This window comes from Ruditapes philippinarum, unplaced genomic scaffold, assembly GCF_026571515.1.
Source record: "Ruditapes philippinarum isolate M1 unplaced genomic scaffold, ASM2657151v2 ctg2222_1_1_1_1, whole genome shotgun sequence".
Taxonomy (NCBI): Eukaryota; Metazoa; Mollusca; class Bivalvia; order Venerida; family Veneridae; genus Ruditapes; species Ruditapes philippinarum.
This window is the reverse complement of record NW_026863547.1, coordinates 100,762-121,889: the sequence shown is the minus strand read 5'-3', so window position 1 is coordinate 121,889 and position 21,128 is coordinate 100,762. Positions and strand designations below refer to the sequence as shown.

The following is a 21,128-nucleotide window of genomic DNA, read 5'->3' as shown; positions in this document are numbered from 1 at the left end:
TACCATACCGGATTAAGATTCTGTTGGACTCGTGCACATATTAGAGGCCAGCATTTATTCAATAATTGCTGACTTTAATATCTTGTTAATAATTTAAAACCCAATGGTTTGCGTGTTTGTTAAACTTGTGACTTAGGTTTTAAAACAGCATAATGGTACGTTTATGAACATAAAGAAGTCAATATCTATCGGTTGATTTGAATAGTTTATTAAAGAACAACATGTAAATCATTTTTTATGAACTGGTTAAAAAGTCAATGTACTGCCATACTACGGCGTCACAATTATTAACAACTTTGACAATTTTAAGTATGAAAGTTATCATGTGTTCGTATTTTTACCTAAATAAAAAGATAAAAAAATAAGAAAACATAGTTCATACTTATTTCTTTATCACAGTCTTTACCATATTTTGGTAATTAATGATCATGTAAGTTATATTTCAGGCTGTTACCAATTGAAATTGTCTATAAATTAAATGTATTAATATTTATGGTACTAAAACAATTTTCAAATATAAAGGAATATGTAAAATACGTACTGCAAATGCTTGTCCAAATTATATGTAATCATTAAAATATACATGTATGCATAATGCATTCATTTCCTTTTGAAAGATTCAACTTACACTTAATAGAAAATATATTTCTAATAACCCCCCTTTATGAAATGTAAATTCGGTACTATATTTACAAATAATGCTTTTCAGAACATACAATATTGATAAATCTTCATTTGAGCATTACATTTATGAGTAAAGTCATAGAAAAATGATTTCAGGATATTTGAATGACGTTAAAATAATAACAATAATGCAAGAGGAATCACAGACAGCAAATTCCCCGCAATAAGGTGGAAGTACATTTCAAAGGGGAAGTAACCCTTACATACGTGTAAAAATTCCAAGTAATGATGCTCGTGAAAATTAATGAAAAGTTATAGCCTAGACATAGTAAATCATGACAAAAATAACACCCCCATGAAAAAAAATAAAAACAACAAAGAAGCATTAAGTGAACACTTCTGGTCCTTATGCTCTGCTATTCACTTCTATTAAACATGTTCAATATAAAGTTTTAAGTTTATATCTCAAATATCTTTAGAGGTATGGTCCTTGCAAACTAATGATAGTGAATACAAAGAGCAATAACTCCAAAACTGGAGAGTTGTCATTCTTGTTTGCGGTATTTTACTTTATTAAAATCTATCCTCCAGTGAAATTTCAGATAAATTGATCCTTTATGACACATTGTCCAAAAATAAACGCAAAAAACTGAACAAAAGACAATGACTTCAAAGAACTATTATTCTTGTGTTTTCTAGAGTATTCCTCCTCAATGAGATATATCCACAGTTGGTATCTAAAATATTTGCTCCAGCTTGACCATGCCAAGATGTCCTGCCATGTGCTTCCTTACGTCGCAATGTGGTTTATACCTTTTCCCATACTGGTCACAAATACAAATACTTTCTGCAAAACAAAACGTTATTATATTTTTAAAATGTATAAACAATTTGTTTCTTATTTAAGCGACTCTTTTAAACGAGGAATTGTTTCAACACAACTTTTTTCCTTATACTAATCCTCTAAGAAGACATATTTACGAGACTGTTTAGTAATTTAAATATTAGTATCGTATTTTGAAAATGCCGTTTCATTGAATTCTTACTGATTATATGAATATATGAATGTGAATATAAAGATATTTTGAAAAAAATAGTAATATCTTAAGACAGCAATGTGCTTTCAAAATTTGTATATATTTAGGTCCGAGTGGGAGCATCTCTGAAGTTGAGTACGAGTGGGAGCATTTTCCATTTTTATAAAAAGAATTAAGAAAAACTGACTTTTGAATAGAAACATTTGAAACTAATATAGAATAATGGGTATACATGACTCGGTTTATGTTCCGGTACGTTAAAAATAATTTTAAAGAAGGTTTTCAACCTTATTTCATATATGTTTCGGGAGAAGTCCGAGTGGGAGCATTCAGAGAAAAACACTTATCCTGTTTTCAGACCTAAACCAGGCAATAAATCTATAACCTTTTTTTACAATTATCTCAAGTACTATAGCCATTCTTTGGTGCGCTACATGATTTTTTAATACTCTTACGTTTTCTTATAATAAAATTATATTTTACCTTTGAGTCGACAAAAAAATGGTCCAAGTGGGAGCATTCAGCAGGTGCGCGATGACGTAGTATCCTACCATTGTTTATGTGCCTAAAATAATGCATGGAATTAATCCACCATCAGTATACCTGGGTCAGAGAAGTGACTGTATGATCTTTACTATGTTGGTGCAACGTTAAACTCAACCAAAGAAAAACACACAAAGAAACATTACATACAAACTCTAACAACTTAAGCCTTAAAAAAGGCTTCCATTATGAAAAACAAATCATAACAAAACAAAACAATTACCTGTCATTCATTCTTTCCATAATATTTTCCGGTATTTTCTTTTATTTAGTTCCAAATTTTTTAGCCACAAAGAAAACAACACAACGGTATGAAAATGTGCTGAGATATAAACTGTATCTAGAACATCTGATTTATCTCTTGTAATAATTGCGTAAAAGAACAAATTACAAAACACCACATATTATACAATGCCATGATACAATAATTTCAACGCGTCGAGTCACCAGGGAGGAAAGTTTCTCCGTTGATGTAGCAGACAGTTCCTAGTATTGATTCAAGTCATCACAGCAGTATAAATGACAAAATAGGGAAGTGTGTAGTAATCGGTCATGTCACAGAGAACCTGCTACAATTACTGGCATGTTCTGATACAACTATTGTCAATAAGTCAAATTCCTCGGTAATTACGTAATTTTGAACAAATCATTATTTCCTCTTGATAGGAATACTTTTGTACCAATTAAAATTATAAATCCCTAGAGGGACATAAAGATACATGACTGTAATGGTATGTTATGTTTTATGTTTTTAAACCATTTTACCTTCCTATCTTTATGTATATGTGTGATAAAAATGCCCTAATTTTAAAAACCCTTCCTCATCTGACACAACTTCCTAACACCTCAGTGACAGCTTCTGAACAACACAGTTACAACTTCCTAACAACACAGTTGTTCCTTATATATCAGTAACAACTTCCTAACACCTCAGTAACAACTTCCTTATATATCAGTAACAACTTCCTAACACCGCAGTAACAACTTCCTTATATATCAGTAACAACTTCCTAACACCTCAGTAACAACTTCCTTATATATCAATAACAACTTCCTAACACCTCAGTCACAACTTCCTTATATATCAGTAACAACTTCCTAACCACTCAGTAACAACTTCCTAACACCCTCAGTAACAACTTCCTAACCACTCAGTAACAACTTCCTAACCACTCAGTAACAACTTCCTAACACCTCAGTAACAACTTCCTTATATATCAGTAACAACTTCCTAACCACTCAGTAACAACTTCCTAACACCCTCAGTAACAACTTCCTAACCACTCAGTAACAACTTCCTAACACCCCAGTAACAACTTCCTAACCACTCAGTAACAACTTCCTAACACCTCAGTAACAACTTCCTAACACAGCTTTATCACTATATTTAGGAAAAAATTTTGTTTTGTAACCCTCAGTGGAATTTGATGTTAAAATTATGCAAAAAAAAAATCCTGAATTTGAATAAAATCGTTGTACATTAAAAAAAGTCTATCAGAAAAGCTGGTCATGTTCCCAAAAAAGGTACAATAAATCCGAGAGTAATTTTATATATGATATTATGTTTTATTTCATTCTTTCCAGTATTTTACTGTAATATATCAGATGATTATATTCTGATAAACCACTAGTGAAATTTATACAATATAATTTTCACTGTAGCTGCACTTTATCTGAATGTGCATGAAAAGAATATCAAAACTAAAAGGAATAACAGGCAAAAGCAAATGCTGTCATACGTAAATTTTGCTTGTTTAGAAAAAGCAAGTCCATATCATCATACATCACGTTAAAAATGTAACAAAATAAGAGAAATTTAACAGAACTATATTACAAAGTTGATGATTTGATATCAGATGTGATGACGTCATATTAAAGGAGAATGCGCAATGTTACGTGGCAAAATCAGTAAAAATACTTAAAATCACTTAAAAAGCATGAAATAAACAGACAATTTGTTTGTTTTACTGTCCGGTTCATGATATTGACTGTGAATCGGGCAACCCAGGTTCGATTCCCGAACAGTACATGTCTTTTTCGTTGTGACTGATCATGAAATCTTTTCTACGATCATTTGTACTGTACCTCTGCTCTGTGGTATGTACAGAAGTTTCAGTTCCTAGCAGAAGTGAAGGCAAGTAGGACTGGTAAACTGCTTGGCAGTCCGCCCAGGAATGAGGTGGTGGCTGAACTGTGCTCTGTGGCTTTCTGCCATGATCCGGAGTGAAAACTACCAACACCAACACCACCAAGTGAATTTTTTTATTATTACAGGGTTTATATTAACTTTGATTGACATCTTGACATCCACAAATTTGATAATAGACTCTTCCAAAAAAGGAAAGCAGGTTAAGTCCATTTAAGAAATTTAGTAAGAACAGGGTTCACACCTCATCCGAGAATGCTGCCTACCCAAATGTATCAAATGTATCAAATTTCCTGCCAACCGTCCCAACTTCCCCACCCCCCCACCACCGCCCACCCCCCCACCCCAACAGACAGGAAATGAAATCAGACAAAACAGTCAATGTCTTGTATTATATAAAGATTCAGGGATATTAATTTCCCTTGTTTCCAAAATGATCTCAAATATATCAGGAAGCTTTACTAAAAAATTCAGACTTACACAGAATAAATCCCAAAGGGAGACATAAAAAAATACTTCCTGACACTATAATATAATATTAGGAGACACAAACCAGATTATGATCTATAAAACCAAAGTTCACGTTCCCGGAACATAATCTGTACAAGTACAAGAAATGTCACATCCATTGGTATCCTGTCACAGCAATATTAAAGGAGCTCAACTGAGAAAAAAAACTTTAAAAACAAATTTAAAATTTGAAAAAAAATTCATAGATTCAATGAATCAACTTAAATGGGATAAGGGAATAATTTAAAAACTTGCAAATTAATTTTTAGTCGAGACCTTTATAAATTGGTACACAAATCTTCAAAAAAATATTTCCACTCCCAGTCATGTCAAAAAACATCAGAGGAGACCCTTTAACCTTAGCACAATATCATTTCCTCTTAGATATATAGGTTATAACTTTGATACAGAAAAATCATGACCTATCCTCATAAACATTTTTTTCAAGGAAAAATCTTATCCCTAGACAATTTGATAATTGGAATAGGACAAAAAATGGCACTTAAAATTTGCATAAGAACGAGAAATAATGTTCTTTCTATGTCAGTTTATCACTTCCTGTTCTGGATTATGATTGATGGAAACTAATTTATCATCTGTTCTCTATTTCTGCCTATAATTTGCCTCAAGATAATCAACTTTGAGATAAAATTGACTAAAATAATGAAGATTAGATTCTAACACTTGGTGACGATAGTCACCCCCGCCCCCCCCCCCCCCCCCCCCCCAGCACCCCTCTCCACCATCCTTCCAACAAATTCAACCAAAAAACAAAAAAGTCAGGTTGTCACAGCCCCATAATAAAAACATAGTAAAACTGGTGATGATAGTCAAACATGGTAAAACTGGTGGTGGTAAAAGAGGCAGATATAGTCTATCTTAGTCTAAGGGAGACTATTAATATCAATTAATTTAAGTTGACAGATTTGCTTCCCTTCCTTAAATGCATTTTTAGTTGATCATGTAGTTTTTGAAGAAAACAAATGCAAGGCACAATCTGTCCAGAATATATAGTTATGCTATTGGCTTATTAGTACTAAAGATAGAAATTCAGCTTCCAAAATCAAATAACAAGTGACAGAAAACTGTCACAAAGCCAGGTTATTTGCCAAAATTACAAATGTGAAAAAAGTAAACAACAAAAAAATAAGCCAAAAATGATCAAATTGGAAACTAAGACACTAGGTGACAAAATAGTTCTGACCAAGCTTGGTTGAAATCCCTTGACAAATGTAAGAGTTGCACATTGCCAGTAAATATTGCTGCTCAAATTATTGTCTTCTTAAAATGACATTGTTATGCTCAAAATGTCAGTTTTATGCTCAAAATGTCAGTTTTATGCTCAAAGTGTTGTCTGCTCAAAATGTCAGTTGTATGCTAAAAATAATGGTCCTCTTCTCAAAAAATTGGTCGTCTGCTCAAAATGGTGGTTATCTGATCAAAATGATGGAAATTTGGTGATCAAAATGGTGGAAATTGTCTGATCAAAATGGTGGAAATTGTCTGATCAAAACGGTGATTTAGTCTGCTCAATATCACATCTGCTCAATATCACATTCACTATCACATCTGATAAAAATGTTAGTTATTTTTAACCAATTTTCCCAAAATAAAAAAAAAGTTAAGGGTGACAGTCAAACGGCTTTGTAAATGTGCTTAAAATCTATGATATGGTTTAATGCTGCTTTGTGATACCACTAGGTAGTGTATAGATTAATATAAAACAAAAGATTAGCAGGAAATAACAGATTATGCAAATCTCTTGGATTAGGAATTTATTAACACCTAGTTACTACATGTGTAAAGATAATACCAAATTTACAGGCAGATTATTATATATGGTATTGTTTGGTTACTATGCTTAGTTTCAACGCCAAAATTTTAAAACATAAGACCAAGGTCAGCCAGCACATCTGGGCTGATTGATAATGTTCTACCTTGTGCACTTGTCATTCAGCTATGGTGGCTGATTTGGAACACTTTTGTGCGTCATGATATCACTAGCTACAGCACGACAAAGCGACACACGTCACATTGTCAAACTTTTGTCTTGTCGTCCTGTTGCTAATAATGCATGTCAAACGTCGTGTTGTTGCTATGTCACATTGTCGCTTGGCTCGAATTGGAGGGAAATTATTTGTATATATATAATAATAAGCCAAGCGATAGGGCGACAACGCGCCACACGGCAACGCAACAGGCAAAGTGTACCAAATCAGCCACCATAGTCTAATTTTTTTAATTTTCCTTAATCATGATGACAGGTTTAGTCCGGACATGTCCATTTGAAGTATGCTCATCTTTGAGAAAGATATTTTTATCTAAGAAAGTTATTGAAATGTATGAATAATTACTGATAATATCTAATCTGAATATAATCAATGTACAAACTATGTATGGGAAGCTGTATTTCCTAATATTACAGGTCCTTTTTAAAAAAAAAAAAATGCAAGTTTTTGAATGACATTTATTTATATTCATATTGTGTCCATCTATTCTATAGTGTGAAAAATTCGAAATATAACATATATACTTTGTGTAAAGTCAAAACATGTTTATTTTATATTAATAAAGATACTGTGTGGCAATTATCAATATTTTCAATTATCAAATATGAGCATAGTATATCTTTAAGAGTGAGTTAAGGGGTCTAATGTGTCAGGATTTGAACCTATCATTGTGAGGGAGAAGTGATTCACAGTTTGCGACATTAAAGGAACTCCACTGAGATAAATAATCCTAAAACAAAAACTTTGAATGTCTTGCAAAGATCAACTTATTTTTAAAAATGGAAACATATTTTGTGTATAATTTTTAGCCTGTTTTACGTTAAAAGCGTTTTCATTTTTATGTCATTTAATACACATTACAATGATTATTCTGGAAAAACACAATGAGTGAAGGATCTGAAATTTAGCACACATGTTAATAGTCCAGACCTTCATGAAATTGTACATAAATCTTGAAAAAAAAGAAATTTTCAGTTCTGTTTTTTTTTTAAAAAAAACCTCAGCGGAGTCCCTTTAACTCTCCAACATAGAGGTTGATATAAACAGTTGATAAGGTTGTAAAGCAAGTTGTACGTACATGATAACAAATTGATTTTGATGCTCCAGATCGAGGGAGATGGCGGCACCTTCCATGCCGATCTGATCCGACGGCCCGTGTTGTTTGTGTACATCATCCTCACTGCGGTAGAGGAGAAGTTGGCACTTACTCTCCTCAAGTATACACCAATATTTCCTCCGTGTGATCAGTCTACCAAATGCTGAAACATATGGTTATACACATGAACAGTTACATGTAACGGCATATTATTTTGTTTGTTTGTTTCATTTTACGCCTTTTTCCAACAGTATTTCAGTCATATAGGCGGGTAGTTTCCTAAACATCATTCCTGGAGAGTTACACCAGTACTAGACTACCTTCCTCCGCTCTAAACTACCAAAGCATCTCCCGTGGATCAAACCCACGCCAGAGAGGTAACTGGATTAGAAGTCATTGACTCTCACCCCTCAACCATGGAGGCGGTCGGCATATTATTTAAATAATATGTTAAGTTACACAAAAAAGATGAAATTAGCATAATTACTCAAACCTATTAAATGTTACAAAAATGGCATATTCATGGTATCCCTTCATAAAACATATAATAAACACACCCAGTGCTATATATAGATCTAATGGACTCCTATCATTAAACGTATAATGAGCGCTCCCGGTGCTATAGATCTAATGGTGTCCAATCATTGAATGCACCCAATATGTTTGAAATTCTACACACTATAATTGGCCACAATATGAATATATTATTGAGTGTCATTAAAAAAAACTGGCAGTTTTCTTAAAAAAATACCAACTTTATTTCATCTGTATTAGGGACCGCAGCTTCATAGTTTATTTCATTTGAGTCTTCAACACATCAATTAAATGACTGTTAAAGTTTGACACAAAGAAGTTTTACTGTATGTAGCATGAAAAATAAGCATCAAATAATTTTGCCAAGTTTTTCTAGAATTCATAGGAATGTCCAGTAGGCAAATACAACATACTTATGTACAAATACATGTACATTCAGTGAAGATGAGGCAGTGAATAAGTTTGTAACAAAATATGTTCTTTTTCTTATCAGAAGTGGATTAAGGCGGGCCATTTTTAATTTTCATATATAAACAAGTAGTTATCCGCGATGGTCAAAATATTTACCCCAGCCCCCCCATCCCACCCCGCTTCCAGCCACAATCCAACTAATCCAGCTAAACATCTCTTTATGTCAATAATAATATATCATACCATTGGATCCTGACTTGTACTGTAAATATCCTGAGAGACTGTGCCAGCCAGCCATGATTTTACAGTCCTTTATTCTAAATATATATCTTCCATTATGTCTTCATCTGAAGTGAAAAGAAAAAATAACAATAAAATATTTAACAAAAACATATTTGTTATAATCACAAGAACTCTGAAATGGATACAGATCGCTCACCTATTGTAAAAAGAATGATCAATGTCAAACTACATGCCAATTTTATATAGGTTCTTATATCTTCATTTCTGATAATATCTTATTAAAAAACTCAGTGACAATAGTACAGTCATCTGGCAACACTACAACAATAGTACAGTCATCTGGCAACACTACAACAATAGTACAGTCATGTGGCAACACTACAACAATAGTACAGTCATCTGGCAACACTACAACAATAGTACAGTCATCTGGCAACACACTGACAATAAAACAATCATCTGACAACACTACAATATTTCCATCATGTAAGGGAAATCTCCCCCTCTGTTATAAGTTTAGCAACTGCAATTTATACTTCAGCATATAAACCATATCATAGTATATGCATCCTATCTTCATATTTGAATTATAGCTTAGCATATTCATCATATCTTCATATTTGAATTATAGCTTAGCATATTCATCCTATCTTCATATTTGAATTATAGCTTAGCATATTCATCCTATCTTCATATTTGAATTATAGCTTAGCATATTCATCCTATCTTCATATTTGAATTATAGCTTAGCATATTCATCCTATCTTCATATTTGAATTATAGCTTAGCATATTCATCCTATCTTCATATTTGAATTATAGCTTAGCATATTCATCCTATCTTCATATTTGAATTATAGCTTAGCATAAGAATTTAAGCTTAGCATAAGTATTTTAGCTTAGCATAATTATGCATGATATCTTGCTATATTAATTATAGCTTAGTATTTTATAATAGCTAAGTATTTGAAATATAGCTTAGTATATGAATTATAGCTTAGCATATCAATTATAGCTCAGCATATCAATTTTAGCTTAGCATTATTTGCATATGCATGATATCTTGCTATATGATTTATAGCTTAGTATTTAATAATAGCTTAGTATTTGAAATATACCTTAGTATATGAATTATAGCTAATAGCATATCAATTATAGCTTAGCATTTATGCATCTTATCTTAGTTTGAAATATAGCTTAGTATATGAAGTATAGCTTGGAATATGATTATAGCTTAGCATATGAGTTATGGCTTAGAATATGAATTATACCAAAGCATAACTTAAATTATGTATCATTCGAGCAATTTTTCCCTTGAATTGTTGATGGGTCCATAAAAAATGTGAACAAAAAAATTAATTAACATGTTGTATTTCCTAAAATTATGGTAAATTTTTTCTTTAAATTAAGAATTTATAAACAAAGTTTCTAAACTCAAAATATTTTCATATTCTAGCTGATCCTTTTCTGCTCCTTTAGGGAAAGTAGGGAAATATAGTTAAATAGGGAAATATAGGTAAATAGGGAAATATAGGGAAAGTACATGTAGGGAAATAGGGAAATATAGAGAAATGAAGATTATAGGGAAAGTAGGGAAATATAGGGAAAGTAGGGAAATATAGGGGAACAGGAAATATAGGGAAAATTAGGGAAACATAGGGAAAGTAGGGAAATATAGGAACAGTAAAATCTTTGCATAACAATAGTGTTCCAGGATATGCAGTTGTAAGTAAGTAAGTAGGTATTGACATCTAGAGTATTGTAAAGGCAATATGTTTTTATTTTAACTCCAATATTTAAATCCTAAGTATGTGTTTCTAATACAAAAAGTTTGGAAGAAAGAAAAAGTAATGGTATGTAAAAAAACATACTTTCAAAGAATTCAATAAACAATATTTCTAGTATGATATTTGTAAATACAAATACTTGAAAATTCCCTTAAAAGAATTTGCATGCAAATATTGGGGAAAAACACAAACTACTGAAAATGTTTTACCATTAAATGATTTTTCTTTTTTGTTCCTTTTCTTTCTTTAATTGTCTTAATGTTTTATATAAATGGTTAGGTGAGCTAAAAACACTTTTATCACAAAATAGATCTAATGTACTGCTATAATGACAGAGGGATAGTTTATCTTAATTAAATCTACACAGAAGTGTATATCTACATTATTAGTATAAAAGTTCAAAGATCCAGTTATCCAAAGGTCATAACCTTTTGTTACAAAACAAAGACATAAACATTTTCTAGAATGAGCAATTTTGGCCTGCTGACAGAGACACTTGGGGCTATGTGCGTGGCTCCCCTTCTTGATCCGCACTTGTATACACTATGTCTATTTTTAACTTGCAAACCGTATGTCAAAATATTTTTGCATATTATTACGACTTGGTCACATGTCTTGAACATAAAACTTGTTTTCCGCTTCATCGCGATTATGCTCTATGAAGAGTGAGGCGATTACTGAAGATGATGATGATGAATTTGACAATGTTTAAAAAAGTCTCTCAAATATCAACTTTTTTAAAACGTTATGAAATTCTATTCAAAGTTGTTCACGTGTTAGACACTTAACCGTCTCATACTAATATAGGCAATAATTTAAAACTAATTCTTGCAATAAATAATACTTTTAGTTTTTAATATTCAGGGGGGGGGGAGAAGGGGCGGGGTCTATACTCCAAGTGTCTGTCACAGATTCTACCCATGCAACCAGTACAGACTAAATGCCGTCTGCTCATGATCTACACTATGATTGCTGTTCAGTCTGATTTTTTTTCCCTGGAAATGATGAATGGTTTTGTCTAGAATTAAATAATGACAGGTCCATTTAAGATACTCAGGATACAGGGTTAACATATTGGTAATTATTAAAGTACTTGACCCTTCACCTCCTGGAACCTTAAGTTATTGAGCCTAAAATTTCCTCCATTATTCAGAGCCAGAAGCAGATATATACAGGAAATATACGGCCAAGTGGTTCAGTTTGTTGACTTGAACCCATAGATTGCACCTCATCTCTGTGACTACACTACACTCACATAATATTATGTGACTAGAGTCCACTTACATACATGACTAGAGTCCACTCAAGAAATTTTAAGACATTCTTTTATAAAAGCGTCAAAGGTTTTTTTATGCTATTATGTCAGTATATTGACCTCTATCATACTATTAAATATCAGAAAAGTTTAAATCATGTGTTTGAAAATGCCTTGAATAATGATTAACACCTTATAAAACAAAGTCACATAGTTTCATGTTTCTGGTTTTTAAATTTTTAAATCATTGAGAAATTTGTCAGTTACAACAATTTGAATATAGTGTAAACAATTGAGAATTTTTTTTTGCCTTTGTGAATGAAGCTCTATATCGGCCTGTCCAGACACGAATTATATTGGCCTGCAAAAAATAGATTCAAGTCAAGAATTATATTGGCCTGCATGAAATAGAGTCAAGTCACAAATTTTAATGGCCTGCATGAAATAGAATCCAGTCATGAATTATATTGGCTTGCATGAAATAGAATCCAGTCATGAATTATATTGGCTTGCATGAAATAGAATCCAGTCACATATTATGTTGGCCTGCATGAAATAGAATCCAGTCACAAATTATGTTGGCCTGCATGAAATAGAATCCAGTCATGAATTATATTGACTTGCATGAAATAGAATCCAGTCACATATTATATTGGCTTGCATGAAATAGAATACAGTCATATATTATATTGGCCTGCATGAAATAGAATCCAGTCACAAATTATATTGGCCTGCATGAAATAGAATCCAGTCATGAATTATATTGGCCTGCATGAAATGGAATCCAGTCATGAGTAATATTGACCTGCATGAAAAAGAATCCAGTCATGAATTATATTGGCTTGCATGAAATAGAATCCAGTCATGAATTATATTGGCCTGCATGAAATGGAATCCAGTCATGAGTAATATTGACCTGCATGAAAAAAGAATCCAGTCATGAATTATATTGGCTTGCATGAAATAGAATCCAGTCACATATTATGTTGACCTGCATGAAATTGAATCCAGTCATGAATTATATTGGCCTGCATGAAATAGAATCCAGTCATGAATCATATTGGCTTGCATGAAATAGAATCCAGTCACAAATTATGTTGGTTTGCATGAAATAGAATCCAGTCATGAATTATATTGGCCTGCATGAAATAGAATCCAGTCATGAATAATATTGGCTTGCATGAAATAGAATCAAGTCACAAATTATATTGGCCTGCATGAAATAGAATCCAGTCATGAATCATATTGGCTTGCATGAAATAGAATCCAGTCATATATTATATTGGCCTGCATGAAATAGAATCCAGTCACATATTATGTTGGCCTGCATGAAATAGAATCCAGTCACAAATTATATTGGCCTGCATAAAATAGAATCCAGTTATGAATTATATTGGCTTGCATGAAATAGAATCTAGTCATGAATTATATTGGCTTGCATGAAATAGAATCCAGTCACATATTATGTTGGCCTGCATAAAATAGAATCCAGTTACAAATTATGTTGGCCTGCATGAAATAGAATCCAGTCATGAATTATATTGGCTTGCATGAAATAGAATCCAGTCACGAATTACATTGTATATTGGCTTGCATGAAATAGAATCCAGTCACATATTATGTTGGCCTGCATGAAATAGAATCCAGTCATGAATTATATTGGCTTGCATGAAATAGAATCCAGTCACGAATTACATTGGCCTGCATGAAATACAATCCAGTCATGAATTATATTGGCTTGCATGAAATAGAATCCAGTCACAAATTACATTGGCCTGCATGAAATAGAGTCCAGTCACGAATAATGATGCATCTGATGCTCTTAAAGCAATAAACAAACAAATTCCTTAGAAATTTTTTTATTTGCTTTTTTATGCCAATCTTACAAACATAATATTTGGTTATATCTTGGAGGTTTATGTACATAACCAGCTTTACTGGATAACTAACCAGTAATTACTCACTTCTACGCAATTAAAGTACTGACTACCAGTCCTACATGATTTTTTAAAATCAGTGTTTAGAAACAAAATAAGCAATGACCATATTTTAATGTCTGTGATCATTTTGTCATAGAGAAATTACGCCTCGCCTGAGAATTAAACTAGTTTTGCCTGGATTACAAAAACGGTAGAATGCTCTTCCAATTGTGCTGAGCAGGCTGGCTTCCTAGAAGTGATGGAATATAAATATACATGTGCAATAATATTACCTCTCACTTCTTTTGTAATGTCAATTTCCCATAGGCCCACTGGGAGTTATTCTAATTGTTAAAGCAAGTGTTCCATGTGACAAAGAAATTTGTTTTGTCACAGGGTAATGTTAACAGTACTTTTTAACAGTATAAAAATCTGGTCACATGTGTTGTTTTCAACTTGTAAGGTATTAGGATAGTTGAGTTGTTGTTACTTTTTGTTACAGTTAGATTTAGTTGAAATTTTCAAATGATTTGTTCAGAGTAAAAAAATAACTGACACATGGGTTTGTGGGTACATAAAAAATATCACCCCTAAGAAAATACTGTTACCCTAGGCATGAGGTGAGGGTAAGAGAAAATACTGTTAACCAAGGTGTTAGGTGCCGGTAACATTTTCACGATTGATGATATTTTACTCGCCTAACACCTCAGATAATAGTATTTTCATCGTGATGATATTTTCACTACCCACAAACCCATGTGTTATTTATAATACTGCACCTTGTCTGCTCTATTTCCAACTTATCAGTCAGTGTTCAAATATTAAACTTTGCTGATTACATAATTTTTTTGCCAATGAAATTCACGCAAACTTTACGGAGAATTAATCCAAAATTTCACAACATCAACAATGTCACTTTCTTCTCCACTTCTAATCTCTGTATATACTTTTATCTTAAGTACATAGTTTCATAAACTTAGCTCATGTTGCATACATTAGATCAATGACATTTTAAATCCTCATTTTGACGTCAAGGGCCACGACTCCTTTATTTCATTGTAACAATATTATCTAGACAGCAATTGTATCAACACATTATAGCCAAGCATGAAAAATGTAGCTTTTACAAATTCTTTATCTGTCCCAATGCTTCCACCTATTTTTTTATATCTTATCCTATTAAATTGTCACAACCTAGCCTGATTGTATAAAATTAAAAGCTTCTTTTTAAAGCAGCATGCCTGGAGATTCATGCTAATTTTCAAGAAAATTTTGAAAATGTATTTAAAGATAAGTTGACAAAGTAAAGGTCTCTTCATATATTCCTTAGAGTGAGGCTTAATAAAAGGTGTTGGAGCGCCACACTAAATACTGTATTCTTGTATTATGCCAGACAAATGGCGTTAATTATTAAAATATGCTAAAATCTCGCCTTTTTGCTGATCGCTGCAATGCACATAATTTATGAGCCGCGCCATGACAATACCAACGTAATGCGTTTGCAACTAGCATGGATCCAGACAAGCCTGCGCATCCGCGCAGTCTGATCAGGATCCATGCTATTCGCTATCAGTTTCTCTACTTGAAATAGGGTTTGTAAGCGAACAGCATGATCCTGATCAGACTGCGTGGATGCGCAGGCTGGTCTGGATCCATGCTGGTTGCAAACCCATTACGTTGGTTTTGTCGTGACGCGGCTTATATAGATTTATTAAACATTCTGTTCACACTGATTGACATAAGATATTAAGTGAAAAATGTTAGAATTGCTGAAAAGAAAAAAAGCGATATTTTTCTACTTTGTGATCATGATTTCTGCAAGCGTTTAGAAGCTTCAACAATGTAGCGAGTTAAAATCCAATTCTTTATCTAACCAATGCTAACTATCTTTTTTTATCTATATCCTATTAAATTGTCACAACCTAGTTTGATTGTAGAAAAATAGATGCTTTTTAAAGCAGCATGCCTCCAGATTTATGCTTATTTTCAAGAAAATTTTGAAAATGTATTGAAATATAAGATATTATGAAGTTAACAAAGAAAGTAAATTTACAAATTGCAATCAGCACTTACAATCCACCCGAATTATGAAAAATATAAATAAATAGCACTTACTGTGTAATAGTGGCATGCAGTAGAAATATGGTGATAAACACTGCAAACACTTTAATTGCACGTAAAATGTAATTTATTACTTGAATCTTTTTACCTTTTCTTAATATGATAGTAATTTGTTCTTAAGTTTGTTTTTCTTGAAATGTTTTTCTTAAAATAATAAGTAGATTAATAAATATATTAGACTAAAAAAAAATACTATTATTACAATCAAAATTTAGAAATTTAATTTTAAATAATATTGGTAGAGCCTCCAATATATAATAACAATTTTTCAAGAAATTATGACATAGGTCATTTAGCATACTAGCAACAAATTCATAATACTTCTCAACAGTCTATTTCACTTCCTGAAAGCAGACTGTATTAACTGGAAGCATTTAATTTATTGTTTGAAAAAGGCATACAAATGTTTTGTATAATGTGTGAGACAATGTCGTGTCGTGTGAAAAAATAAAGTAACAGATACATGTAGGTTAAGCCAGCCCATATGTACTTCAGTACTTTGATTTTAGTAGCATTTCACTTAATTGAAATAGTTCATATAAATGATGAGGCATATAATAAGTGTTGTTTTTGATTTATTATGCATCCATGAATTTCATCAAAATTACTGCCTCAGATCCAATAAAGAGTATAACAAACTTACCTGTTTAAATATCTATAGAAACGACCTTGACACCTCAGTTTATTTCATATGCATTATTTCATGCAAAAAGATCACTTCTTTTGTCTATTTTATTTGAAATAATCCTTGTTATAAAAAAAAAGAAAAAAAAAGAGAAATCATCACCATACAACTGGCATTCAAACAGTAATTATATATTTCTTTATACATACATAGATACGACCATGACCTTTATAGGTTAAAATGTGATTACTCATTTGCATGAAAACAGCAGCTGTTGTGGCATATTGATTACTAATGTGTGTTGTAAGTCCACCATCAACCTCTAACAATAACATATATAGTGTAAATTCAAAAGAATTATTCGATTTCTCCAACCTTGATAAATTTTAAAGAAAAATAAAAGAAAAAAAAAATAGCACAAAGAAAGTTTTTTATTTATTATACAAAGTAATTTTAGAAATTTAGATTAACTTATATAATGAGTAACACCATTTTATTTGCTGAATTTCTCAACCCTTAGCATTATTATGATAAATGGACTTTCCCATGTTTTTCAATCTGGACCAAACATTCACAGAATTTAGGGAATATTTCAAAATGTGTACTGACAGAGTCAGCTGGTACTCGTGTGCCATCTTGATGTTTACTGATTCCAAGGATCAATTTAGATGCAACTATAGCAAACTAAAGGTTAATTAAATTAAATTAAACATCTTCCATTTTTGGAACCATGTACCATCAATTTTAGGGATAAGATATGAAGATGATATCAAGAATGATGTTATGAAGACAATAATCAAAACAATATGAAGACAATAATCAAGACAATATTAAGACAATTATAAATTAAGCTTCCAGCAAGTTATCTTGTTTCCACAACATAATCAGTAAATCTCAGAAGAATTTTATTATAAAATATCTGTGTCATGTAACAAATATGATTATTATATGTAAACAGAAGAATAAGATGTTCCGGAACAAAATATTATGCTCCTATTTTAAGTATGGTTTTATTGTTTAAACAATAACTTTGAGCATGCGCCATTCACTTTGAGGGAAATATACAAACATATATCTTTTATAAAGGAATTTTGGAAATTTTCCTTTCTTAAAAACTCAAACTAACAAGAAGTCAGCAGATAATTATATAGTGTAACACAGTATAAGGTGTTTACCTCTCAACCTAGTGACTGTGAGTTTAAGCCCATCTTGGGTCAAAACCTAGTAACTGTGAGTTTAAGCCCATCTTGGGTCAAAACCTAGTAACTGTGAGTTTAAGCCAATCTCGGGTCATAACTTTAAGTAACTGACTGAGTTAAAGCCCATCTCAGGTCTCAACCTAGTGACTGTGAGTTTAAGCCCATCTCAGGTCACAACCAAGAAACTGTGAGTTTAAGCCATTCTCGGATCAAAACCTAGTAACTGACTGAGTTTAAGCCCATCTCAGGTCACAACCTAGTGACTGTAAGTTTAAGCTCATCTGGGGTCAGAACCTAGTGACTGAGTTTAAGCCCATCTGGGTCACAACCTAGTGACTGTAAGTTTAAGCCCATCTAGGGTCACAAGCTAGTGACTGTGAGTTTAAGCACATCTCAGGTCAAACCCTTGTGACTGTAAGTTTAAGCCCATCTTGGGTCATAACATAGCAACTGTAAGTTTAAGCCCATCTCAGGTCACAACCTAGTAACTGTGAGTTTAAGCCCATCTTGGGTAAGAACATAGTGACTGTGAGATTAAGCCCATCTCAGGTCAAACCCTTGTGACTGTAAGTTTAAGCCCATCTTGGGTAAGAACATAGTAACTGTGAGTTTAAGCCCATCTTGGGTCACAACCTAGTAACTGTGAGTTTAAGCCCATCTAGGGTCACAACCTAGTGACTGTGAGTTTAAGCCCATCTTAGGTCAGAACCTAGTGACTGTGAGTTTAAGCCCATCTCAGGTCAGAACCGTGTTTCCTCATATGACACCTGAGTACTGTTAGGCTCCAGGAAGCTCAGACTCAAAATAAGATTCAAGCTCATTTATCACAAATAAGCTAAATTGAATATGTTTAAACTTTTGAACTGAAATGCTGGTGGCAAATGCTTAAATTGCAGTCGGCATGTTTGGTGACATGTGTGAGAGGTAATATATGTGTGTTAACAACTGGTTAATGCCTGACATTAACTTAAATTACAGGACACAATTACTGACATGGCTGGGAGTTTAGTTTTAATGGGGACGGATGATGTGGAAAGTTATAATATCTTTAAAATATAACCTAGAATCTTTTACGTAATCTCCCAGGGTATTTCTTAGTAAATGGCCTTTATATGAATCTTTATATGACTGTCTTGTACGTGTTGGAAAATACATGAAAATCCTTACATGTTGTACATAATGTGTAGTAAATACATGAAAATCCTTACGTGTTGTACATAATGTGTAGTAATTACATGAAAATCCTTACGTGTTGTACATAATGTGTAGTAAATACATGAAAATCCTTACGTGTTGTACATAATGTGTAGTAAATACATGAAAATCCTTACGTGTTGTACATAATGTGTAGTAATTACATGAAAATCCTTACATGTTGTACATAATGTGTAGTAAATACATGAAAATCCTTACGTGTTGTACATAATGTGTAGTAAATACATGAAAATCCTTACATGTTGTACATAATGTGTAGTAATTACATGAAAATCTTTAAGTGTTGTACATAATGTGTAGTAATTACATGAAAATCTTTAAGTGTTGTACATAATGTGTAGTAGTTACACTAAAATCCTTACATGCTGTACATAATGTGTAGTAATTACATGAAAATCCTTATGTGTCGTACATAATGTGTAGTAAATACATGAAAATCCTTACATGTTGTACATAATGTGTACATAATGTGTAGTAAATACATGAAAATCCTTACATGTTGTACATAATGTGTACATAATGTGTAGTAGTTACACTAAAATCCTTACATGTTGTACATAATGTGTAGTAAATACGTGAAAATCCTTACGTGTTGTACTTAATGTATAGTAAATACATGAAAAGACAATAACGATAGCTACAAAGACGATAATAACTTCCATTTTGAATATAAAAATTTATAATTGTAAGTGATTGTTACATTTGTGCTACGCTAACTCAGAGAAATCAATAAAGATCAAAGTTTGATATTATTGATATATTGATGAATCAGATTATCGACTTCACGATACACTGTATCATGTCACGTGATATGTTGAGGTATCCATACCTGGCGATACAATTGTTTTTATTGTCTCAGGTTTATATATGAGCAGCGCAATGACATAACCAACATAATGGGTTTGCCACCAGCATGGATCCAAACCAGCCTGCCCATCCGCCCTGGACAAGATTTCTGAACACACGCACCTACTAACAAAGGCATTGGCAAGGGCATTAAAACCATTTGCCCCATTTCCATTATCATGGCAGGGGCATTAAAACCATATGCCCCTTTTCCATTATCATGGCAGGGGCATAAAAACCATATGCCACATTTCCATTATCATGGTAGAGGCATAAAAACCATATGCCACATTTCCATTTTCATAGCAGGGGCATTAAAAAAACAAAAAAAGCATATTATAATAGCAGTTCTCTATGTGCAATTCTTCAAGTCAGTGATGGTAGCGAAATTTCAGACTCTGATGCTGTTAATTGCAAATGCCGAAAGTAGTCCGCTTTTTTGAAGCGGTTACTTCCCTTTATATGTACACTAACGCCGAAAAATTCAGGGGAGATCACTGTGTAAAGATGGTCAAATGACAGGCGCATTAATTTTCAAGCAAAATAGCTCCCGAATGGTCGAAGATTTTAATATTGTTTTATTCTTTATAGATATACATGCTTATAGTAAGCTCCATGATTATTTACATCTGTGTGTTAAACAACAATTAGCATCTAACTTCACCGTGGCCGAGGGGTTTGCGCGCTCGCTTAGAAAGCGAGAGGTCTGCAGTTCAAATCCCAGTTAAGGCAACTTTTTTGCACATTGTTTTAATTTAAATAAACATTGAATTGAATATCAGTGTTGCAATTAGTCTTATAGCCAATTTACTACAGTTAAAACACTGGAAAACATTGGTGGCACTTTACTAAAACAAATTGGTTTATAATCTCACAACCTTCACCTTTCTGACATTCTGAGACCCAAACAAATTCAGCGCCTTCTGTGCTTTGATTTTATTTATAGTATTCAATCACCATTTCCTAATTGTTGTGCCTAAGAATTCTGATTTATTTGAATAAACAGTGA

General features: G+C 32.6%; 1 protein-coding gene across 1 annotated transcript in view; it reads right to left on the bottom strand.

Annotated features, from left to right (window-relative positions):
- LOC132722444 (uncharacterized) overlaps nucleotides 1-16,952 on the bottom strand; it is a 124,368-nt gene extending 107,416 nt beyond the window's left edge. Inside the window, exons 1-3 of the mRNA XM_060706954.1 lie at nucleotides 16,878-16,952; nucleotides 9,154-9,257; nucleotides 7,948-8,128 (exon numbers count right to left, since the gene is read on the bottom strand). Coding sequence (XP_060562937.1) covers nucleotides 7,948-8,128; nucleotides 9,154-9,208 — 236 coding nt within the window. The 5' untranslated portion in view covers nucleotides 9,209-9,257; nucleotides 16,878-16,952. The remainder of the gene's footprint in view (nucleotides 1-7,947; nucleotides 8,129-9,153; nucleotides 9,258-16,877) is intronic.
- Nucleotides 16,953-21,128: the final 4,176 nt, after the last annotated feature.